General features: G+C 38.4%; 1 protein-coding gene across 1 annotated transcript in view; it reads right to left on the bottom strand.

Moving 5' to 3' along the window:
• The window catches only part of MICU2 (mitochondrial calcium uptake 2), an 82,543-nt gene that overhangs the window by 21,284 nt on the left and 35,008 nt on the right, over positions 1-26,251 (bottom strand). The window contains exons 2-6 of the mRNA XM_012778688.3: positions 24,481-24,622; positions 7,715-7,746; positions 7,547-7,622; positions 4,497-4,544; positions 3,712-3,794 (exon numbers count right to left, since the gene is read on the bottom strand). Coding sequence (XP_012634142.1) covers positions 3,712-3,794; positions 4,497-4,544; positions 7,547-7,622; positions 7,715-7,746; positions 24,481-24,622 — 381 coding nt within the window. The remainder of the gene's footprint in view (positions 1-3,711; positions 3,795-4,496; positions 4,545-7,546; positions 7,623-7,714; positions 7,747-24,480; positions 24,623-26,251) is intronic.

The following is a 26,251-nucleotide window of genomic DNA, read 5'->3' as shown; positions in this document are numbered from 1 at the left end:
CTTCTACCAGTTCCCTTTTCCCCTCCCAATTATTATTTGCAGCTCTTCAGGAAAAAAGTACATACATTGAAATGCAAAAATCTTAGCCATACAATTCTGACAAAGTTTCTCTGTGTCTCTTCCTAGTTAATCCTTTCTCCTTACATCCCCACAGAAGCCACAGTTCTGACTTTCCCCCTACTTAAATTAGTTTCACCTAGTTTAGAAATTTAAATAAATGGAATTGAATACTAAGTATTCTTTTGCGTTGTCCTTCTTTTCACTCAGCATAATGATTCACCCAGGTTTGCATATCAGTAGTTTGTTCCTATTTATAGTTGAGTTTTATTCCACTCTACGAATATACCACTATTTATTTATCCATTCACCTGCTGATAGATGTTTGCATGTTTTTTGTTTTTGGCCATTGTGAATCAAGATGACACAAACATTCTTATCCCATTTTTGTGGACATAGGTTTTATTTTTATTTATTTATTTTTTTGGAGACAGAGTCTCATTTTGTTACCCAGGCTAGAGTGAGTGCCATGGCGTCAGCCTAGCTCACAGCAACCTCAAACTCCTGGGCTCAAGCAATCCTCTCGTCTCAGCCTCCCAAGTAGCTGGGACTACAGGCATTCGCCACCATGCCCGGCTAATTTTTTCTATATATATTAGTTGGCCAATTAATTTCTTTCTATTTATAGTAGAGACGGGATCTCGCTCTTGCTCAGGCTGGTTTCGAACTCCTGATCTTGAGCAATCTGCCCGCCTTGACCTCCCAAAGTGCTAGGATTACAGGTGTGAGCCACCTCACCCAGTCATACTGACATGATCTTATTGGTTTCTCTTTTATTTATTTATTTTTTGAGAGAGAGGGTCTTGTTCTGTTCCTCAGGCTGGAATGCAGTGGTGTTATCACAGCTCACTAACCTCCAACTCCTGGGCTCAAGTGATCCTCCTGCCTCAGCCTCCTAAGTAGCTAGGACTATAGGCATGTGCCACTAGGCCTGGCCAAGTTTGAAAATTTTTTGTAGAGATGGAGTTTTGCTGTGTTGCTCAGGCTGGTCTTGAACTCCTAACCTCAAGTGATCCTCCTGCTTCAGCCTCCCAAAATGCTGGGATTACAGGTGTGAGCGATGGTGCCTGGCTTGGTTTCTCTTTTATTTTGTAAAATATTTTGTAATATTGCACTAATTTATCAACATTAAGCTCATTTTCTATTCCTTTGATAAATCTCACCTGGGTATTATTTTATATCAGTGGTCCCCAACCTTTTTGGTACCAGGGACTGGTTTCATAGCAGACAATTTTTCCACAGATGGGGATGGGAGTCGGATCTGGGTGGGTGGAGAGAGAACTCCGGGCTTAGTTCCTAACAGGCTGTAGACTAGTAGCTGCTATGTGCCCAGTTCCTAAGTTTCAGTTGTAATGTCTCCTTTCTCATTTCTGATTGTATTTATTTGGATCTTCTCTCTTCTTGGTTAGTCTGGCTAGTAGTTTATCAATTTTATCTTTTCAAAGAACTAACTTTTCGTTTCATTGATCATTTGTATTGTTCATTGGCCTTTATTTTATTTAACTCTCCTCTGATCTTTGTTATTTCTTTTATTCTGGTAACTTTGGGTTTGGTTTGTTCTTGTTTTTCTATTTCCTTGAGGTGTGATGTTAGGTTATTAATTTGTGATCTTTCTATGTTTTTGAAGTAGGCATTTAATGCTATAAACTTCCCTCTTAGCACTGCTTGTTTGTATCCCACAATTTTCTTCCTTAAGCTAACTTTAATTTCCTTCCATAATGATCACATATCTCAAAAGAATTATTTTTTGTCTACTGCTATCAGTTTTGAACATCCTATTCACTCCTCTTCAGCCTTTGCTCAGTGTTGTCAGTCCCTACCACTCTTTTGAAACTGCTCTGTAACAGTTCCTACTGACCTACATTGCAGGGGCTCTCTTCTCTACTTAGTCCCTATCCTACTTGCCCACCTTTAAAAAAGTTTGGTATTAAACACTCCATCATTATTCTTTTGTTCCATGATTTTACTTCATTACACTGTGTTCTCTGGGCTTTCTTAATTCTCTAGCACTCTGCTTACTGCTCTGTTCCTTCTCATTCCTTGACTTTTCAACTTTAGCTTGACCTCAATATGAAACTGCTCTCCAAGACTCTGGTCCTACCCCTTTTCACCTACATTCTCCCCCTTTGAGGTCACACATTGTCAGGACTTAATTATCACCTCTATGAGGATGTTCCCTATTCCTGGCTATATTCTTATTTTCTAGATAGTTGCCTACTATACTTGTCTGTCTCTATAGGGATGTCCTATCCATTGAGCAAACCCAGTATTTTGAAGCTCAGAGTCAAGATCTTTCTCAAGCATCCTATGAATTCTCCTTCAAATGAGGAAGGCTGACACTGAGAAAAAAGAAGGGCTTTAGAATTGGATGGACTTGGAATCAGATCATGGCTGTAATACCACCTGCATATTACCACCAACATTTTGGAAACAAAGTGAAATTTATTTGTTGGGTCTCCTAGAGTTGTTTCAGGAAATACCATTTAAACATATTTTCAGCTTTTCAAATATCAGCCTTTGCAGACTCCTGGAAAATCTGCACCAATTTAACCAATTGTGGCCTTTCCATTTTTTTCCTATTCTTTTTTTTTTTTTTTTTTGAGACAGAGTCTCGATTTGTTGCCCAGGCTAGAGTGAGTGCCGTGGCGTCAGCCTAGCTCACAGCAACCTCAAACTCCTGGGCTCGAGCGATCCTTCTGTCTCAGCCTCCCGAGTAGCTGGGACTACAGGCATGCGCCACCATGCCCGGCTAATTTTTTTTTTTTTATATATATATCAGTTGGCCAATTAGTTTCTTTCTATTTATAGTAGAGACGGGGTCTCGCTCTTGCTCAGGCTGGTTTTGAACTCCTGACCTTGAGCAATCCGCTCGCCTCGGCCTCCCAGAGAGCTAGGATTACAGGCGTGAGCCACCGCGCCTGGCCATTTTTTTCCTATTCTTTATGAAGGCTTAAGTTTCTATTATGTCTATTCCTTTTATGGTATAAGAATAATTTTTAACATATCTTTAACACATATTCTTTAAACTATACATATCCTATGAAGCCCCTTTTTCTGTAATATTATTTGCTGAAATCATAATAAAACCCTGCAAAATGCTTAAGCTTATTTCTCCTTGTAGAATCTTATGTTTTGGTCAGGCGTGGTGGCTCACGCCTGTAATCCTAGCACTTTGGGAGGCCAAGGCGGGAGGATTGCTCAAGGTCAGCAGTTCGAAACCAGCCTGAGCAAGAGTGAGACCCTGTCTCTACTAAAAATAGAAAAAAATTGACCAACTAAAAATATATATACATATAAAAAACTAGCTGGGCATGGTGGTGCATGCCTGTAGTTCCAGCTACTTCGGAGGCTGAGGCAGTAGAATAGCTTGAGCCCAGGAGATTGAGGTTGCTGTGAGCTAGGCTGATGAAATGGCACTCACTATAGCCTGGGCAACAAAGTGAGACTCTGTCTCAAAAAAAAAAAAAAAAAAAGAATCTTATGTTTTGTATACTTACTGGTTTCCTCAATGATATAATATAGACAATTTAATATTTTTGAATATACAAATTTCTTTGCAGTTCATATGTAAACAGTGACTATAATTTTGATTTTTGTAAAATTATCACACAAACATCCAGGTGTTTTATGATAAACCTAAAATAATTTACTTACCTTAAAAAATTCCTTTTTTTCAATCATCTCATTACCATCTGCATCCAGCATTTTAAAAGCAACATGAAACCCAGAATGGGGCTCTGTAATGAAGTGAAAATGAATAATTATTTAAATATTGGTGAAAAGAAAATTATTTGCAGATAGGTAAGTCTTCAAATTTAAATAAACCAGCAGAAACTATATGAGTAAAAGTGCCTAAACAAAAAAACAGTAATGATATCTTCTTGTAACAATTTCCAAATGTTCATATTTGGTGCTAAGACTTTGACTCCTGCCTTTTCCAACACCTTTTCCAGGAGTGTGGCTGTTCTGCTAGTAGGTGTTCTGTCTTTCAATGCAACATTAATTTGAGAATTTAATTTATTTCTTTAGCTCTACTAGGGACTTTCCTGTATTTTTACAGTACCCTGGCTATTTTCACATTGATGATTACTTTTTACTTCCCTTCCCCAGAGTAAGAGTTTTTTTAAAAAAAAATTTTTATTTTGCTATCATTTTAGACTTATAAGGATTTTTAATATTTCTAAGGAAAGGCTAATTCTATGATTACACTGTTCAACAAGACTTCTATTACGGAGACAAAGTACTAGGGCGTCAGTGTGCACAGGAGGTAGAAGAGACCTAAAGGGATAATCTAACCAATATTATCATTTTGTAGATACAGAACTAAGGTACCAATAATATTTTTAACGATAGAGACGTAAATACCAAACTTCCAAAATCCTGTTTGGTAAGAACAGACAATTCCACATAATCACTGAGAAAAAATGTGGGATACTTACTAGTGAGGATTGTAAGCAAGAAAAGATACTCGGTATATGAAATTAGCCCTGAAAGAGATAAAATAAAAACATACCAAAAAATAAGTGTTAGATGGTTTAGAAGTAACTACATAGAGATATTAATATTAGAACTTCACCTAATTTAAAAAGCACATTTTCTTTATCTTACTTTTTGAGAGACAGAGCCTCATTCAGGCTGGAGTGAAGAGTGCTATCATAGCTCCCTGCAGCCTCTAATTTGTGGGCTCAGGCAATCCTCCCCCCTTCCCTCTGCCCAGTAGCTGGGATTACAAGCATGAGCCACCATGCCTGGCCCTAAAAACACATTTTTACTTTAAATTACCTCTCTTTGTTACAGTGGAAAATTTTTGTAGTAGAGAGTTGCAGTACAGTCCTAAAACTTAAAGACACTACGTTTCATTAGGTTACTATATTACTAGTAAGGAGGGTGTGGTGCTAAATTTTAAGTGTCAATCTGACTGGGCCATAAACATTTTCAGTGCCCAGAATAAACACTATTTCTGGGTGTATCTGTGATGGTATTTCCAGTTGAGATTAATATGTGAATTGGTAGACTCCATAAAGTAGGATGTCCTACCCAACACAGGTGGGCATTATGCAATCTGTTGAACAAAAAGTGGGAGAGGGAGGAACTCACTCCTCCCTTTTTTCCTGTCTCACTGCTAGAGATGGGATATCTTATCTCTTCTTCTCCTGCTCTCAGACTGGGATTGATACCACCAGCTCCCCTGGGTCTCCAGCTTGCAAGATGGCAGATGATGGGACTTTGGAACCTCCATAAAAATGTGAGCCAATTCCTCATAATTAATCTCTCTCTTTATCTCCTGTGGGTTCTGTTTCTCTGGAGAACAGTGACTAAGAGAAGAGGAAGGGATGCTGGCTAGCAAATAACAGGTATCCACTAGAAGTTGTATTAATATTTGCATGGCACTTTATGTAATTCCTACTTAAATTTTACTGTACAATAACATCAGGTAAAGCAAATATATTAATTCCGTAGAGTAACAGAGATTTGGATAAACCAAGAGTCAAATGATATTGTTTAAAATGTAATAATCAAATCGTTGTAGCAGTAACTTGATTTTCCTTTGGGAAATCATTCTTCCCCATTCTCAAACATGCAGCTTGGGTAGGATGACCCCATCTTCACCTCTGGAGGTAGATTATCATTGGCGTAAGCCAATCACTATACTTCTGTGGAACTGATGAGGGGACTGGCAGGTAACTCAGGCCCAAGCTACTAAGCAGGGTGCATCAGTCTGGTTCCAGGGACTAGTTCAGGGACGGGCCATGACCTAAATTGGGCTACTCAGAGTGGTACCCTAGGATTTCTGTTGTGAACGCTGGACCGCTGACTGATTTTTTTTGAGTGTGTGTGCTTGGCTTTGATTATATGCAAATGTTATCCTTGGGAATGTGAGGCTACAGTGCTTGGAACTGCCAGAAGGCCAGTATTTAGAGCCTGAGAGTATGGTCAATCTTTAATTGGCAGGCCTAAAAAATGAATACTGGTGATTTTTGAGCCCTAGATTAAGTTGGGTTTGAAGTTAACTCTATGTCTAGTCACTAAAGAAACTTTTTTTCCTGTTTAACTATACTGTGTCAGGTTTTATGTTGCCTGCAATGAAAAAAATTACATTAAATACAGAAAGAGTATCTTAAACAATCATGGCTCCCTAAGCTAAAATTTTTTTTCCCTCTGAATCAAAAGATTGGTATAATAGCAAAGAGCACAATTAACAATTAAATGCTTTTTTATCATGAAAAACTTTAATCAATACAAAAGTAGAAAGAATAATATGATGAATATATATTATCTTAAATAATAACACGATGAAACTCAGTTCCAATAATTATCAACTGAGTGGTCTTGTTTTCTCTCTACCCCTTCTTACTCCTGACTTCCCACTAGATTATTTTGAAACAAATCCCATATATCATATCATTTCATAGTAAAAAAATTCAGGCTGTACCTCTAAAAAAAACCTGTTGCCTTTTATGCCAAATACAATTATCACACCTAAGAAATTATCAATAATTCCTTAACATCTTTAAATTTCAATCAGTATTACTAACTTCTTGTTTCAGAAATTTTTTTTCAAGTGTTCTCAAATGAGGAGACTAAAAGGTGTCTGCACTGTACTTAGTAGATAGGTCTCTTATGTCATCTTATTGTGGTAAAATAACATAAAATTTACTATTTTAACCATTTTTGAATGTACAGTTCAGTGGCATTAAGTACATTCACATTGTCATACAACTGTCATTAGAGCTCTTTCATCACCCTAAAATGAAACACTCTACATGTTAAACACTAACTCCTGAATCTCCCCTCCCTCCAGAGCTCTATCACTGCATTCTGCGTCTGTTCAGGAAATGCAGCAACCAACGTTGCCAACCACTGTCTGAGATTAAGTGGATGAAACAGCCCATGATATTCATAGTTGAGGTGGGAAAGGAAACAAAGTTGGGGTGTATTTCTTTATATATTCTGGACAATGATCCCTTGTCGTATATATGATTTGAAAATTTTTTCCCATTCTGAGGGTTGCTTTTTGACTCTTGATTGTGATTTGTTTTGTGATTTGATTTGTTGCCCAGGTTGGAGTGCAGTGGTGACTAGCTCACTGTACCCCTGAACTACTGGGCTCTAGTGATTCTCCTGCCTCAGTCTCCCAAAGTGCTGGGATTTCAGGCATGAGCCACCATATACAGCCAATAATTATCTTTATGAGTCTAAGTATAGAATACATGATTTGAGATATAGACTCTTATAATCAATAGTAAAGCAGTACAATTTAAAAAAATCACATTTGTGTTTAGTACTTTTAATTCAATCAACATGGATGTTTTAATAATTTATCTGTAATTACTCACAGAGTTTGAAAGTTACCCCCTGCTCAATGAGTATTTTGTGATGTTTCAAAAACACTTATTAAATAACATGGTACACATCTCATACCTTAATTTCTTAATAATACTTTGGTTAAATAAAAAACATAATTAGAAACTTAACAAATCAAAATTACCTTTATCACCAAGGTCTCTAAAAAAAGTTGATCCACAACCAGATGTTTGGATTCCTCCAAGTGCATCTTCGATATCCTTTGAATACACACGTTAAAATCTTTCAATTTAACTTCCAAAAAATTATTTTCTATCTTACAAAAAACAAAGAACCCCTATACACTGCTTACCTTTTTTGTTAGCTTCTTGACTGAAGTTTTACCTATAGTAAAGAAGAAACATTATTTAGTACCCATATTCCTTGATAAAACTCAACTTGCACTGAGTCATTTAAAAAGACAAAACAAACAACTAAATATTTGTAAAAAATAAAGGCTTACAATTTTAGCCAATATCCTGAAACCAAAATTACGAGTCAGAGAATTCTAAGATGAAAGGGGTATAGTTTTTTACAAGATCTATTTTCAATTTCACTCATCCTATTTCATACATATGAAATCTTATGACTGTCTTTGACTTATCCTAGTTGTCTGCAGCATAAATTAATTCTTGCCAAACATGATTTCTTTTTCACATGATTATTAAAATCAGGCTCTTTTTACTTTCACTGATTAAAAAAAATTCATGATTTATAAAGCTACCCTTTTTTGAACCCTGGGAATTCCTCTTTTCCTTTTTTTTTTTTTTTTTTTTTTGAGACAGAGTCTCTCTCGGTTGTCCCAAGTAGGTACAGTGGCATCATCACAGCTTACCACAACCTCAAACTCCTGGGTTCAAGCAATCCTGCTGCCTCAGCCTCCCACGTAGCTGGGACTACAGGCGCATGCCATAATACCCAGCTAATTTTTCTATGTTTAGTAGTGACAGGGTCTTGCTATTGCTCAGGCTGGTCTTGCACTCCTGAGCTCAAGCCATCCTCCCGCTCTGGCCTCCCAGAGTGCTAGGATTACAGGCGTGAGCAACTGAGCCCGGCCCCCTATTTTCTCTCTTAATAAGTCATGTGTATCACAAACTTTCATTTCTTACTCTCAAAATTATCTTATCTGTGAAGTTCCTTTAGTACAATTACATGTCTGTGAAAATTCAAGTGATACATTAAAAAAAAAATGAGTGCTTTCAGATGTGCCTTTCTGTAGTTTGGGCTGCCTAATTTGAACTATAAATCCACTGGGGGCAAGTTGTACTATTTGGTAGTATAAACTGTCAAGATTTTATTTTTATATTATTAATCAAAACATGAGTTGTGAATATGACATGACACTTTTTAGAACATTTATGATCATGCTTGTAAGCTTACGTATTACTATTCTGGAATAATTTTTATTCATTGAGAAACTATTATATGCCAGTCAATGACAAAGAACTCTAGATTCTAACGTTAGATGCTATATCATGAGATCCTTAAATAGAGAAAAGTTACCATTTAATTTACAAATCTAAGAGTCTGTGTGAATGTGTATATGAAAATTGGTAGTAACATAAAGCTGATGATGAACTCCAGAAAACTGTGTAATACATGTATTTTATTTTTATATATTTAGCTTAAAATAATTTGACTGTGATTCATATGTCTTATAATGCTTTTCTTAAAATTATGTCATAAATTATTATCATGTACACTTTTATCTTTAGACAATAAAGGCTAGCCTCCTCAGTTTTTATTTTTTTTTATGTTTTTTTTTTTTTTTTTGAGACTGAGTCTCGCTTTGTTGCTCAGGCTAGAGTGAGTGCCGTGGCGTCAGCCTAGCTCACAGCAACCTCAAACTCCTGGGCTCAAGCAATTCTGCTGCTTCAGCCTTGAGTAGCTGGGACTACAGGCATGCGCCACCACACCCAGCTAATTTTTTCTATATATATTAGTTGGCCAATTAATTTCTTTCTATTTATAGTAGAGACGGGGTCTCGCTCTTGCTCAGGCTGGTTTCGAACTCCTGACCTCAAGCAATCCACCCACCTCGGCCTCCCAGAGTGCTAGGATTACAGGCGTCAGCCACCACGCCAGGCCTCCCTCCTCAGTTTTTAAAGAAGAGATTAATCCTTACACTCAACTCAGAAAGTACCCTAGGAAGCCATTTTGACATTTTGAAGGTAGAATTTGAGATGGCAATGTGGATGGTTTCTAGAAGTTTCTTAGAAATAAGATTTCTAAGGGGTCTTACTGACATGAAAGTTAGGTTCCATTTTGGTCTTTTAAATATCTTTGTGCTTGAAAACAAAAAAATTTAGTCTTTTAATTGGGGATACTGATTTTAACCTATAGCAGTTGCAGGCTTTCTCATGTTCTCTAATGGAATTGTCCTAACAACACTATGATGTAGATATTATTGTTTTATAGACCTAGAAACAGGTCAGGCAGCTTACCCAAGGTCACAGTGGGGCTAGGGAAGTGGTAGAGACAGCCTCGTCCCCAGGTCTTGTTGCCTCTAATATGCCTTCACCACTATTACAGTGACACCCAGCATCCCAAGGCCCCTTCACATATGTTTAAATATTTCTCAAACTTGTTTGATCAAAACAATCACCTGGAGGGTACTTGTTAAAAATATAGGAATATAAGATACAGGTGGATAGAGGGAGGGGGTGTAATAGATTGATTCTATGCCCCTATCTCAGACCTTGAGTCAAAATCTCCCAGCGTGGGAGTGGGGGGAAGATAAGACTTGAGAATTTATTTTTCCTAACCACTAGACCACCAGGGAAGGACTTGAGATTTCTTTAACAAGTCTCCCAAGTGAATTTCCCTTTTTTTTTTTTTTTTAAATAAGATCACCCCATCTGATCTAACCTTTTTTTTTTTGTTGTTGTTGTTGTTAAAAAAAACAAACAGAGACAGGGTCTCATTCTGTTGCCCAGGTTGGAGTGTAGTGGTGTGATCATAGCTCACTGCAGCATGGGAACCTCTGGGCTCAAGCATTCCTCCTGCCTCACTCCAGCCACGAATCTCCTACCAAGCAAGTTGGGAAATTCCGTGTTTCACATTTAATAACTGATACTCAATTTTACTGAGCAAGAAGCGATCTCAGACAGCTATAGTATAAAGTGACAAAGACAATAACTACAAATTCTAACCACACTAATTTTTCAATTTAAGATTCAGAAGCCCAAGATAAATAAACAAAGACATGGGCTCACACGAGCAACTTTGGAACATGCACTACAATAAATTCTATGGTCACCCCAATGTTAATGCCAACTGAATTTGGCATTTGGTTAATCTGAATTTGCCTGTCTGGCTTGGTTATTCATCCATTTCTTTATTATTTACTTATTTTTTTTCAACAAAAGCTCCTATGTTGCTAAGTAAAAACAAGGGCATGCAGTATACAGGTGCAAGGAACAGTTAAGACCAGAATAGGGCAAAATTCCTGTGGTGTCTTTCTAAAGGGCTAACTTCTCTCTTCCCAGACACTCTGGCATCCGTTCTGCAACCCATTTTTGCTTACACCTGGCTAGATATTAAGAGGTTAATAAATAGAAGTTCATAAGCAGTGACCTCACTGTCAGGGGATTTATATTATGAAGGGGTTCCTACATGTGTAAAAAAACCCTTCAAGGAATTTAAGCTAAAATCATAGCCCAACAAGTGGTAGAACACATATTTTTAGAGGGTAAGGGGTAGCACTGTCTTAGTTTTCCCTTAAATACTACTAATGGTGATTGTAAAGTTTAGCTGCATACACAGGAGCTACAAACATCTGCTTGTTCTACCCAAGGAAAGAGTTAAGGCAAAACTCACTTTATCATCTCGACCCAGATACTTCTGGTTTTATAAAACTGCATAAATTCATTAACTTTTGGTTTTTAGTTTCAACTTGAACTGAGTTACACTTAAAAACACTTCTTGTAGAGACCTCTCAATTACGGGAATGATAACACTCATTGTAATGTAAGGGCCTGTCTGAAGTGAGAGTCTGCCTCTATTAACCTATAAGTTACAGCTCAATGCTGCTGGCTTACTTGTGCAAACCAGAGATAACAGAAAACTGGCCCAGGGGAGGGGTAATCGGCTTCTGAGAACTACCTGCTTGGGGCCCAAGGGTGGAGCAATCGGCTAACCGCATACTTCTGCTTCTAGAAATCGCTTGCTTGCAGCTAGGCACGTAGGCATGGCGCCAAATAAGAAAAGGAGGCTCCTTGCCTCCGGTGGGCTACCAGTCCACCAATCATTTTAAAGGCTAAAACACGTAATCAGCTTGAGCGTCGCGGGTGCCCGGAAGAGAGGGGGGATAAAAGGGCAGCCCCAGCCTCGGTCGGGGTCCTTGCCCGAGAGACCTCTGCGTAGGTACTCTACGGCCTGGACCCTGGCTTGCCAGACAATAAAGCTCCTCTTGAGTGATTGCATACTCCATGTCTTTGTCCTTCTGTCCAGCAGGGTGCGGGAGGCCAGTCCCTAACAGTAAAATCTTTGAAAGATACAGAAAATATTTTTTTAAAAACCCTAAGACCACTCATAATTGAAGAATTCAGTATAACTGCCAATATTTTTGCATTTTCCTTAGTAAGAATGACAGTTATATAATAGTAGCCAAAGTTTCAGAGCTTCCTATGTGCCAGGCACTCTGTGCGTTATTTGTATGGCATTATTGGATCTTTGCAACAATGCTGTGGGCAGGTACTATTAGAGTTCCCATTTTACTGATGAGAAAACCTAGGCTGAAGAGCTCCTATAACTTTGCCCACAGACACACTACTACTAAGTGGTAGAGCCAGTATTCACTTTCTGTCCTACTCCAGGACCTGTACTCTCAACTATGCCATAATGTCGGCCGGGTGAGATGGCTCATGCCTGTAGTCCTAGCACCCTGGGAGGCCGAGGTGGGAGGATCATTTTAGTTCAGGAGTTTGAGACCAGCCTGAGTAAGAGCGAGACCCCATCTCTACTAAAAATAGAAAGAAATTAATTGGACAACTAAAAATACATAGAAAATATTAGCTGGGCATGGTGGCGCATGCCTGTAGTCCCAGCTACTTGGGAGGCTGAGGCAGCAGGATTGCTTGAGCCCAGGAGTTTGAGGTTGCTGTGAGCTAGGCTGATGCCACGGCACTCCAGCCCAGGCAACAAAGTGAGACTCTGTCACAAACAAACAAACAAACAAACAAACCTAAACCATAATGGCCACTGTTCTTTTGTTCCTCACTCATGTATGCTGACTACACCATCTTTTGATCCCACTGGGCCCTCCAACCTATTTGATACTGCTGGCTTTTCATTATTCCTCACCTGCTTGTGTCCTAACGTCTCACCTGGCTCAGCTTCCGTGGACAACCTTTACAATCATTCCCTTGTATACACATGAACTCCCTTGCCTGTCTGTCATGTTGTCTGTCATATAAGTTCCTGGCCAACCTCAACCCTGGTGAGATCCAACTCTCTGCCTATGCTATACCAGCACTTCTACAGCCAAACACGGTGGAGAAAAATAACCATAATCATGCTCAACAGACTCTAAATTTTAAATTCATAATTAATAACCTCAACTGGGATTTTAATACGGCCATTGGCAATCAGATTTTTTCTCAAGTCATCAACTCTCTTACTGTTTTAGAAGGCTATTTCTGTATACCTACAATACTTTCCCCCTCTTCACTCTCAGGTGAGGACTTGGCTTCCTAATTCACTGAGAAAAGTAGAGACAGATGACAAGCCACTTCCACAAGCTTCCATCAGGTATCCTTGTGGTGTACCTTTTCTCTGGCTATTATGAAGGGGCTCTCTGTGCTCCTCTCTAATCCAAGCTTTCACTGTGCCTCACACTCTTTGCCCTCTTGTCTTCTAAAGGACCTCGTCCCAAAAATTCTTCCCTCTCCTTCCTGTATGGCCAAGTTCCCCTGACATCTGACAACACATATATTGTTTTTCCCATTAAAAAATCCTCGACTGCATTTCCACCTCCACCTTCTGCTTTGTCTCTCCCCTTCCCTTTATGGCAAGCCACTCCAGGGTCTATTTTAGGTTTTCTCTATTTTCTCTTTTCCCATTTTTTCTTAAACATACTCCAGTCTCAGGCTTTTGCTGTCACATCACCCCACCAAAACTGTTTTTGTAAAGGTCACTGATAACCCTCATGCTGTCAAATTCAATGGTCAATTCTTAGTCTTCATTTAACCTGATTTCTCAATGGCATTTGTGAGGGGTCGAGACATTGCATACCTGCAAGGCCCACACCCCCAGTGAAGCCAGAACCAACATCCGGCTTCTGGAAACTGTTGCTTGCTTGCCATGGAAACCGTTGCTTGCTTGCTTGTTTGCACCAACTTTGCATTGTTTGAACCCCTGTATAGTGGGGCTACCAGCCAACCAATCATGTTAAAGGTCTATGCATGATCCACGCGTGATCAGCCACTGCATAGTGTATGCACCATAGGGATAAAAGGCACGCTGCAACCCCAGTCGGGGTCCTTGCCTGCAAGAGTGGCCACTGCATTGGTGCTCTAGGGCTTGGACCCTGGCTAGCCAGAAAATAAACCTCCTCTTGTGTAATTACATCCTCGATGTCTCTGCTTTTCTGTCCGGTGGGGCTGTGGAAGGTCGGTCCCTAACACATTTTCATAGTTGATTATTGCTTCCTCCTTTAATCTCACAACATTCTACTTTCCTGGTTCTTCTATTTTTTTAGCTGATCCTTCTCACTTTCCTCTGGATTCTTCTCATCTTTCCAACCTCCAAGTGCTAGAATACCTCAAGTCTCAGTCCTCTAACTTATCTTTGCTATCTAAACTCACCTTTGAGATCTCATGAAGTATCTTAGCTTTCAATAGCACTTACATGCTGAAGACTCAAATTTACATCTCTAATGTCTAAGGATTTTTCAGGATAGCAAAGACATGAGACTATCTGTAAGTTTCAAAGAATGAGACAGTAGAGAGAAAAGGAAACAATGGAACTAGAAGAAAGGGTGGAATCAGCCTCAGTAGAGTGAAGGGCACGACACTAATTAGAAAGGTTACGAAGGGTGTAGACAGGTTCTCAGGCAGTGAGAAAGGGATGTGAAGCACTCCTTGGCTTACGGCCTTAACTGGCTCAGTTAAAAATAGGTAAAACATAGCATAAAAGTAAAGGAAGGTTATGAAAAAACAAAAAGTTTGAAAAAAGAAAAAAAAGTTCAGAAGAGCTGATTAAGGAACTGGGAGAAAGCTAATTCATGTGTAAGATGATTTTGAGAATTTAGGTAAAGTTGGAGACTATGAATTTAGTGGCTCTTGGTTGGGCATAGTGCCTCACGCCTGCAATCCTAGCACTCTAGGAGGCCAAGGTACGAGCGGAGCGGATCACTTGGGGCCAAGGGTGTCAGACCCTGTCTCTACAAAAAAATAGAAAAATAAGCTGGGTGTGGTGGCACATGCCTGTAGTCCCAGCTACTTGGGCGGCTAAGGCAGGAGGATCACTTGAGCCCAGGAGTTTGAAGTTGCTGTGAGCTATGATGATGCCACTGCCCTCTACCTGGGGCTACCTCTGAGATTCTGTTTCCAAAAAAAAAAAATTTAGTGGCTCCAATCTGCACAATCCTTTGATTTTCTCTAACAGTTCACAGCAGGCTGAGTTCAACAAGAACAAAGGGGTAAGATATCTGCGAATGGTTATTAAAGAGTGACACAATGACAAACCCTGTAGCTGCAGGGAAGGAAGAAGATCCAGAGGAGTGAAAAGCCTGGGAATAATGGAATAGTTGAGACTAGAAGCTTTTTTGAGGTCAGTGAATAGGTGTACTGGGTATTAGAAAGTAGGTAATGTGGAAGGATAATTAATAAGTTACTACGAGTGGGATACTGAAATCTGAGATTTAAAACCTGGAGCAATTCCAGGTAATGGACATAGGAAATGAATGGTAAGAATGTAGGTCACCGTATTGAGAACTAAAGAACTACAAGGTTAATGGAATTTAGTAGAAAAGAACTTAAAGAAGGGAAAATGGTGTTTCGGCTAGATCACCTAAGTCTCAAAGGAATATGTTTCATGGTTTTAGAGTGCACACGAGGATGACACTCATGTCCCCCAAGCCCACCACGGGTACAACGGAGAATGAGCGTCCACTTCAAAGAGGCATGAGAAGATGGTTTATATAAGCCTCATCAACCACTATTAATAAAGTGTATTATTTGCAAAGAATTCAAAAAGGTAAATACCAGGGAAAAATGAGTTTGGGATATAATAAATCTTAGATTGTTTTATATCTTTCTGTTAATACATGGAGACCATGGGTCAGTGGCTAGGCCCTGCTTTTCCTTGTTTTGCTGTTCACCATGATCTGTAGGAATGCAACCAAGATTATTATTCTTCTTATCCATGATGAAAAATGAAGGTGAAGTACATCATATGTATAAAGGGTGTATTATTTGGCCTGCAAAATTACTGAATTCTTGCTTCAGCTAAATGCCTTCTGATAGTTTAATTGCATTCCAATGAATAATAAAAGTGAAAATGTTATAATCTTTAATCATAGTTTACTGTAGTTCTTTGAACATATAATGGCTATTCTAAAGTATTTTTCTGCTAAATGGGATATCTGGTTGCAATCACAAGCAGTTTCTGTGGCCTGCTTTGTCCAGTGGGGTCATACTTTCCTATTTCTTTGCATGTCTCATAATTTTTTCTTGGAAACTGGACATTTCAGATTATATATTGCAGCAATTCTTTTTTTTATTTCAGCATATTATGGGGGTACAAAGATTATGTATAATGCCCCTGATATTGCAGCAATTCTAAGTCCTAACTGCCCTCTCCCCTGGCTTGCTATTGTTATTTGCTTGTTTGTTTGTTTAGTGCCTGGCAGCAGTGCTTTAGTGAAGACTATCCCCACATCTCCAGTGTTAAGCCTGAAGGTGCTCCTCAGGGAGTCACAGCTTTGGGTATGAACACAGTCACCCCTGGGATGACAGTTTTGGCAGCTCCCTAGGTCTTTCTTCTTGACCATCCCAAATATTAAAGCCCCACTAGACACCAGCGGATTGCGCTACTATTCTCAAGAATGCCCTGGGACATAAATTGCTCTAGAGATGATCCAATCAAACTGGGGCTCCTCTGAAGGAATAATTCCCACGATCAATGTTTAATATTTGTTATGACTCCTGGAGAGCTCCTCACGGCTATTTCCCGGCTCTCTTCCACAAAGCAGCCAGCCTACAGTTTGTCTTGTTATCTTCACTGCCTCTGTCAATGTCCTCCCAATTACCTTCTGCACCACAACTGACTCACCTGTTTTCGAGTGTCCCTTAGGCCTGAACTTCTCCATTTTCTGTTGAAAACGAAGTCAGTTTCTTTGGGAAGAGAAGGAGGAGCTATTTGTTTATTTGTTTTACCTGCTTTAGCCACCCCCACGCCCCTGTAGAAACTTCTGGGCCAGGGCTCTGGAGCTGGGAGTGGGGCAATGGCATACCTCTCTCTGAGTGCTGAGAGACACCTCCACTCAGGTGGGTGGCGGTAACCTCATGTCTTCTTGACTTGCCTCTCTTAGTGTGAAACCACTTCTCTCAGTGTGAAACCACTGTCTTACAAGCTGGGACAAGAGCATTCAGGGGCCCAGTATTCTCAGCATTCTTGGACACAGAGCCCAAGGTAGACCCTCCATCTCAAAAGTGAGGGGTGGAGTGGAAGAAGAGTACTCCCTCCTTTCAGCCACACTCCCCAGAACTTAGCCTCAGCAGCAAGTAGCTGGGGGCAGGATGAGAAATGCTGATGTCCTATTCCTCCTTGGAAGAAAGCCCTCTGACTGGGAGCTGGGAGGGAGAGGAAATACTTTGATCTTGGTTGCTGAAGTATGGAAGGAGTTTCCATCTCAACAAGCTGGGACACAGGGTGGGGAGGCATTCTAAGTTCAAATACCCCAGACTCACTTTTCTTATCCAATTTTAGTAGATTTTCTTAAACAGATGTTTCTTAATTTGCTGTGTGACTTTAGGACTATTTTCAGAGACTTGAAAGGATGGTCTTTAAAAATTTTCACTAGTTTCAACGTGAAATAGGCCCATGGTGCTACTCATGCTGCATGATAGAAGTCGATCTCCTCAGTTTGTTCACTTTTAGTAAGTAAAATTCCACTGTGTGAATATACGGCACCATGATGTATTTATCTGTCTCTCAGTAATGGATATTTGGGTTGTTCTCAGCTTTCTTGCTAACATAACACTGCTACGATAAACAGTTCTTATACATATACCCTACTGTGTATGTATGGGCAAGTGTTCCTGTTGGGTATATAGTATACATAAGAATGGGATTTGTAGGTCAAAAGTTATATTAACTTTATAAGAATAGCTCCAAATTTTGTTTTCCAAAGTAGCAGTTTCAATTGACATTTCCAACTAACAATGTATAAGAGTCCTTGCTGATCCTCATCCTATTCAACCTTGTTATTAACAGATATAATTGGTACTAATCAAATAGGTACAAAATCATTTTATTTTAGTCACTAATAAGGGTAAACATGTTTATATTCATTGTTCTTAAATGTTTTCTCTTCTGTGAATGCCTATTTCTTTTGCCCATTTTTTTGATTGGGATGCTTATCTTTTTCTTACTGATTTGTACTTTTGTATATAGCCTAAATATATTAAGTCTTATCAAATACATGAGTTGTAAATAAATTTCACCAGTTTTTGGCTGACTTTTGATAAACAGAAGTTCTAATTTTAATATGGCTGAATTTTATCAATCTTTTATATTAGTGCTTTTTGTGTCTTGCTTAGGAAAATATTTCTCTAACCCAAGGAGACAGATTTTTTAATCTTTGAAAATTTTAAAGCATGGCTTTTTTTCTACATGACTAATTGTACTGTATCATTTATTGAGCAGTCAGTCCCTCTTTTCCCCACTGACTCACAATGCCACCTCTAACATATATTAAAAGTTTCATTTATGCACATATGTTTCTGGGCCCTCTATTCTGTTCCACTGGTCAATTTGTCTATTCCTGTACCAATGCCACTTGATCTTAATTAGTATAGCGTTATAATGAGGCTTACTATCTGATAGGGCAACTTCCCCATTTTTATTTTCTTTTGGAGTGTCTTAGTTCAGGCTGCTTGTTTTTCCATGTAAATTTTCAAATCAGCTTGTTAAAAAACATGAACACAAACACATACCACACACCCACCCTATTGGGATTATTGGAATTGCTCTGAATCTATAGATTAGTGGTTATAAACTGGGGTCTACAGGCTCAATTATGCTTGTAGAAATATCTAGCTGAGTAGCAGAGTATTTTGTAAAAATTTTCAATTTCAGTGCTTGTAATAAAGCTAGACTCCCCAGTTAGTCACATAACCTGCCCCACCAATTATATTATATTACATCTACTTAATTCACACACTACTTTTTTTGGCCTGGTCCTACAAGTTTTTAAATTTTCCACTTGGTTTTCTAGACCATTCCTTCCTAGGGTTCTCTTTTAGGAATCTAATCCTCTTCTGAAGATGTCAGCTGACAGCTTCAAAATTCCTATTTCCTTATTACGTGGAAAAAATTAACTCATCTATGCCTAACTCTCTATGTCTTTGGCTATATCCAAAGTATATTTCTTTTCATAACTAGATAGGATCCCTTAAGGTATTTTCTTCAAATAAAAGAACAATTTTACCTAAAAGAAATTTGAAAAACTTAAGGTTACTTACTTGAAAATAGCCAATTTTTAAAATAATTTATTCTTTTCTTTCATAGGCTTCTTACAGAGTAGGAATCATAAATACAATATATATTCCCCCAACCTTTTGTTTGGCTAGAGGTTTATCAATTTTATTGATGTTCCTAAAGAATTAGCTTTTGGTTTCATTAATTTTTTTCCATTAACTTCCTTTTAAATGTTCTCGATTTCTGTTTTAATTTTTTTTCCTTTTTTAATAGATTTAGGGGGTACAAGTTGAATTCTGTTACATGGATAGTTAATTTTAATAATCTTAGATTACTGATTTTTGATCCCTCATTTTCAAATATATATATTTAACATTTAATGTTAATAACTTCCCCATATGCTCTGCTTTCATTGTATCCCACAAGTTTTGGTAAGCTGTATTTTTATTCTCATTAGTTCAAAATATTTTTTTTTGAACTCCTGACCTCGAGCAATCCTCCTGCCTCAGCCTCCCAGAGTGCTAGGATTACAGGCGTGAGCCACCAAGCCTGGCCTTTTTTTTTTAATATTATTAAAAAAAATTTTTTTAGAGACAGGGTCTTGCTCTGTCACACAGGCTGGAGTGCAGTGACATGAACATAGGTTACTGCAGCCTCCAACTCCTGGGTTCAAGAGATCCTCCTGGCTCAGCCTCCTGAATAGCTAGGACTACAGACATGCGTCACTACACCCGGCTAATTTTTAAATTTTTTGTAGAGATGAAGTCTTGCTATGTTGCCCTGACTGGTCTCAAACTCCCGCTTTAGCTTCACAAAGTGCTGGGATTGCAAGTATGAGCCATCACACCTGGCCTCAAAATACTTTAAAATTCCTTTTGAGATCTCTTCTTTGACCCATGTGTTATTTAGAAGTGTCTCAATCTCCAAATATTTTGAGATTTTTTCAGCTATCTTTCTGTAACTGATTTCTAGTTTAAGTCCACTGTGGTCTGAGAGCATACTTTATATGATTTCTGTTCTTGTAAAGTTTTTTAGGTGTGTTTTATGACCTGAGGTCTAGTATATTTTGGTGACTGGTTCCAGGTTAGCTTGAGAATGTATATTCTGCTATTTTGGATGAAGTACTGTATAAGTGTCAATTGGATCCAGTTCATTGATGGTGCTATTCTGTTCAGCTATATCCTTATTGGTTTTCTGCCTGCTGGATCTGTCAATTAATGATAGAAGGCTCTTGAAGTCTCCTAGTATAACAGTCTCCAAGAATATGTCTATTTCTCCTTGCAGTTCTAGCAGTTTTTGTCTCATGTATTTTGGTCCTCTATTGTTAGTACACACATTAAAGATTGTATCTTCTTGGAAAACTGATCCCTTTTTTTAAAAATCATTATGCAATGCCTATTTTTATCCCTGATCATTTCCCTCACTCTAAAATCTTGTTTATCTGAAATCAAATAGCTACTCCAGACTTCTTTTGATTAGTGTTAGCATGGTATCTTTCTCCATCCCTTTGCTTTTACTATATCTATATCTTTATATTTAAAGTGGGTTTCTTATAGACAACATGCATAAAATACATCTTTTAATTGCTGTATGTAGACCATATCTAAAGTGATTGTTTATATAGTTGGATTGATATATTTACCATATCTGTTTTCTATTCAGTGCCCTTGTTTTTTGTTTCTTTTTCTTTTTTTGTTCTCCACTCTTTTTCTCGCTTCTCTAGTTTTAATTTAGCATTTTATATAATTTGATTTTCTTTCCTCTCTTAGAATGTCAATTGTATTTCTTAAAAAAAATTTTTTTGTAGTTCTCCTAAAGTTGGCAATATCCATTTACAATTAATCTAAGTCCAATTTCAGATAACACTGTATCACTTCACGGATAGTATGAGCACCTTATAACAGAGTATTCCCAATTCCTCCCTCCTGTCCCTTACCATTACTGTCCCACATTTGACTTATCCATAAGATTCGATCATCCAATATTTTTGTTGCTATTGTTTTGATTAAGCTGTTGTTAGATTTGTTAAGAATAAAAAAAATGAATGATTTAATTTTATATTTATGTATTCCTTCTCTAACTCTCTTCTTCATGTAGATCCAAGTTTCTGACATATTTTTTAATTCTCTTGAAGGGAAAGAATTTTTACCATGCTTGTGAAGCAAATCTATTGGTGACAAATGCCTTCAATTTTCGTTTGTCTGAGAATGTATTTCTCCTTCCCTTCTGAAGAATAATTTCACTGAATATAGAATTCTAGGTTGGTAGATTTTTATTTCACAATTTTAAATATTATATCCACTCTCTTCTTGATTACATGATTTATGAAGGGAGGTATGATATAATTCTTATCATTGTTCCTCTATAGATAAGGTGTTTTTTCCCCTTTGGCTTTTTCCAAGATTTTCTCTTTTCTTTTGATTTTCTGCAATTTGAATATGATCTCCCTAGGTCTTTTTTGGTATTTATTTTGCTTAGTGGTCTGTGAACTTTTTGAATTTGTAGCTTGATGTTTGTTAATTTTGGAAAATTCTCAGCCATTATTACTTCAAATAGTTCTTCTGTTCCTTTTTCTCTTTCTTTTCCTTCTGGTATTCCCATTACCTATATGTTACACCTTTTGTAATAGACCCACAATTCCTGAATATTTTGTTTTTCTCATTTTTTTTTTCCTCTTTGCTTTTCAATTTGGGAAGTTTTATTGACATATCTTCAAACTCACTAATTCTTTCCTTGGTCAGGTCTACTATAATGACGAGCCATCAAATGCATTTTTCATTTCTGTTATAGTGCTTTTTTTTTTTTTTTTTTTTTTTGAGACAGAGTCTCGCTTTGTTGCCCAGGCTAGAGTGAGTGCCATGGCGTCAGCCTAGCTCACAGCAACCTCAAACTCCTGGGCTCGAGTGATCCTTCTGCCTCAGCCTCCCGGGTAGCTGGGACTACAGGCATGCGCCACCATGCCCGGCTAATTTTTTATAGATATATCAGTTGGCCAATTAATTTCTTTCTATTTATAGTAGAGACGGGGTCTCGCTCTTGCTCAGGCTGGTTTCGAACTCCTGACCTTGAGCAATCCGCCCGCCTCGGCCTCCCAAGAGCTAGGATTACAGGGGTGAGCCACAGCGCCCGGCCTGTTATAGTGCTTTTGATTCCTAGCATTTACTTTTGAGTTGTTCTAAGAATTTCTCCCTCTCTGTTCTTAAATACTATACACCTTTTCCATTAGAGTCCTCAGCATATTAATCATGGTTATTTTAAATTCCCAGTCTGATAATTCTAAAATGTCTGCCATATATAAATCTGGTACTGATGCTTGCCTTGATTATGCCTTTTCTTGTAGCACGGCTCGTGACTTTTTTTGTTGAAAGCTAGGCATGATATTTTGGGTAAAAGTTATAGAGGGACATAGGCCTTTTTATGTTTATAGGATTAGGTTGTGTTTATTGTTTGCTGTAGCTATCAGAGGGTACAATTTTCTCTGGTGCCTTTGTTTTGTTTTTTTTCCTCCACTGTTGCCTTTTTGTTTTGCTAGAGATTTCCCTTCAAAGAAGATCTAAAAGCTGTGATCATGGCCAAGTGCTTACGGTGTCAGACTCAAAGATCCGAGAGGTGAGTTCTTTCAGTTGTGTGCCTGCTAGACAGGGGCCCTGTGGATGTGGTGGCAAGGTGTGGGGGAGGTAAGTATCATACCGTCAGACTGTGCCCTTCACAGTGCTTCTCAGTTTTTGGTTTTTCTTCCTTAATTTTGTAGGTGAGACAAGAGGCTAGAGAGGGCTGGAGTAGGGAATTTCCATTCCCCCAGGTTGGCTGGGCTCCAGTAAAATATTAAATAGTTTCCTTTCTGTGCAGGCCTTTGTGAAGGAGCAAATGCTCCGGGAGTATTTAAAAATGACTACTTTTCCCCTGCCCCTGAGAGAAGGAAGAGATTTTTCTTATCTCTTCACTGTGAGAACCTGGCAGGGCTCCTCACGGTTAAACTTACAACAGTGCATGGGCTTTTCCACGGCTGGGTCTTCAGGAGATTTTCTCTCTCAAACGAGTGCACACTTAATTCTAACAACCAGTCAATTGCCCTTTGAACATTACTATCTGATGCTGGTTACAGTGGTGGGTTCTGAGTGGTCCTGCTGTGGGTAAGCTCTGAGTCTCAGGATCTGCCTGCCTCCAGTTTTCAGGCCAGTGACCTCAATTCTCTGATGGCTCTAGAGTTGTCAACTGTTAATTTGTCAGCTTTTTTTTTTTTTCCTGTGAGGACAGGAGTCATGATGCCTAAGTTCTTCATGTGTCAGAGGTTAAACTACTTTTTGAAAGAAATCTTTTTGCATATTTTTGATTATTTACTTACTGAAGTTAACTGCATCAATGCAGGTATTTTTAAGGTTTTTGATACAAATTGCCAAACTTCCCTCCAAAGAAGCTGTACTAAAACAATCTAAACATATTTTTACCACCTTATTTTCCTGCTCACAAACTTTCAATGATCCCCTGCTGATTCAGGATGAAGTCTACCCATTCCTCCCAAATACACATTCATCTGGTGGTTGAATAGGCTCACTGAAATCTTCTATATAATCTGACCCTTATTTGTTTTTCAATTTTATCTCTCACTATTGCCCAAAGTAATCTTTTGGTTTTAGTGATTGGTGAACTTATTGTCTCTAGAGTACAGCATGATCATTTTGTTTTTGTTCAAGTCATCCCTGAATACTCATAATGCCTTCCCAAGTCCTCTCAGTCTCTTCCAATTCAATCTGTACTTCTCTACTGTTCACCTTGCCCTCGTCCACTTGAGCTGTTGCACATATAGCTATTTATAGGGAGTACTCCAGCATACCTTTGAAGGTGTCAGGAAGCCAAGAAGTTTTCATAGACTACTTCTGCAATATGGGCAAAGAGGACGGGGCAAACTCAACTTCTATACAAAGTGAAAAAGACTAGTTTAGGTATATAAAACTAAGAATTTCTGACATGATTTGGAATAAATGTGAGCTGGCTGTTTATCAGAAAATTATGTGATTATAGTCTTTGAATTTTTGCTTATTATATTTTTTCCACATTTTCTCCCTAAAGTATGACTGCATTAAGTTGCTCTCATAACCTATAGTCTTGATTCTTTTTTTTTTCTCAATTAAAACATTAATACCGCCCAAAATGAATTTGTTCTGGACAAATTAATTATTAACAACATATTACTAGAATTTAAAAACTTAACCTATTCTTTTCTCTGTCTCTTTAGAAAAATCTATATACAAAATAACTATTTCCATGATAGATAAATATAAAATTTAACTACACTTGTGTCATAAGGAATGAAATGTATGGTACAAAAAAGATGATAATAAAAATTAAGAAAAGCTGTTACCAATCCAGAAAAACAGGCTGATTTTCAGCCCTAAAGTCTGATTTTTTAACTTAAAAACAAAAATAACTCACGTTTCACTTGCTCGAACATTACTGAAAAGAGGAAGTCTCGTGGTGTCATATAATACTCTCCTTCGTGTTCCAGGGAAGAAAACTGCATGAAACGCTGTTTACGAAGAGACAATTTTTCTATTATTCCAGGGTCAGCATTTTTCTAAAACAAAAAGAAATTAAAATTTTAGAGTTTTTCAGTATTATTTCTTTTTATTTTTGAGACAGAGTCTCACTTTGTTACCCAGGCTAGAGTGAGTGCCCTGGCATCAGCCTAGCTCATAGCAACCTCAATCTCCTGGGCTCAAGCAATCCTTCTGCCTAAGCCTCCCGAGTAGCTGGGACTACAGGTATGTGCCACTATGCCCGGCTAATGTTTTGTATATATATTTTTAGTTGGTCAATTAATTTCTTTCTAGTTTTAGTGGAGACGGAGTCTCGCTCAGGCTGGTTTCGAACTCCTGACCTTGAGCAATCCGTCAGTCTCGGCCTCCCAGTTTCACTATTATTTCTAAACGTAGCCACTTCTAGAATAATTTCATTTTTACTGGAAATTCTATTACCTTCTAATCAAGTAATCTTTAAAGAGTAATTTTCATGTTTAGATCTGACAACCCTGAAGTTTTAAATCATTCACTTAACAAATATTAACTGAGTACCTACTTTGCACTGTTTTAGGCACTGAAGATATAGCAGTGGATAAGACTAAAGTGAGGAAGTTATCATTCCAGAAAGGGAGAATGACAATTAATAAGTAAATGTATAAAATAATGCAAGATGGTGAGAAGTACCACAAAGAAATATAAAGCAGAATAAGACAGTGATAAGGGGTATATTTTAGATAGGGTAGTCAGGGAAGGTCTTTTTGAAGAGGGAACATTTATGTAGACTAAATGAGGCGGAGTTAGTGAGTCACAGGGCTCTCTGGAGGAAGAGGGTTCTAAACAAGACCAAAGTCCACGGGTGGGAATAAGCTTGGTGTGTTTAAGGAACAGTAGGAAGCCAGTGTTACCAGAGTGACAGAGGAAAGAGGAGAGTGGCAGAGGATAAGATCAGAGAGATAGGCAGGCAACAGATCACACAAAGTTGTGCTTTCATAAAAATATACCACTATTTGACAAAGCTCTACTTTCAGAAATATAAGTGAGAGAACCATGGGTACAAAGAGATAAAAGAATGGGTAAAATACTGTTAGTGGAAGAGTTAGTATCTCAGGCAGTAGGACCTAGACCTTGACTAACTGCTGGTAGAGACAATATTGAAATTTTTTTTTTTTTTTTTTTTTTTTTTTTGAGACAGAGTCTCACTTTGTTGTCCAGGCTAGAGTGAGTGCCGTGGCGTCAGCCTAGCTCACAGCAACCTCAAACTCCTGGGCTTGAGTGATCCTTTCTGCCTCAGCCTCCCGAGTAGCTGGGACTACAGGCATGTGCCACCATGCCCGGCTAATTTTTTATATATATATCAGTTGGCCAATTAAATTCTTTCTATTTATAGTAGAGACGGGGTCTCGCTCTTGCTCAGGCTGGTTTTGAACTCCTGACCTTGAGCAATCCGCCCGCCTCGGCCTCCCAAGAGCTAGGATTACAGGCGTGAGCCACAGCGCCCGGCCTAATATTGAAATTTTTATTGCTAACCTTTCATTGAGCATTCTCTATGTGCTCTAGTTAAGCACCTTACATAGATTATTTAGTTAGTGCTCACAGTAACTCCGAGCAATAGATACCACTACAGTAGACATGGAAACTGAAAAGTAAATGACAGAACCAGGTCTGTCTGACTCAAAGGGTTTTAA

This window comes from Microcebus murinus, chromosome 13 (genome assembly GCF_040939455.1).
Source record: "Microcebus murinus isolate Inina chromosome 13, M.murinus_Inina_mat1.0, whole genome shotgun sequence".
Classification (NCBI taxonomy): domain Eukaryota; kingdom Metazoa; phylum Chordata; class Mammalia; order Primates; family Cheirogaleidae; genus Microcebus; species Microcebus murinus.
Note: the sequence above shows the minus strand (reverse complement) of the source record. Positions and strands in the feature narration are given on the sequence as shown.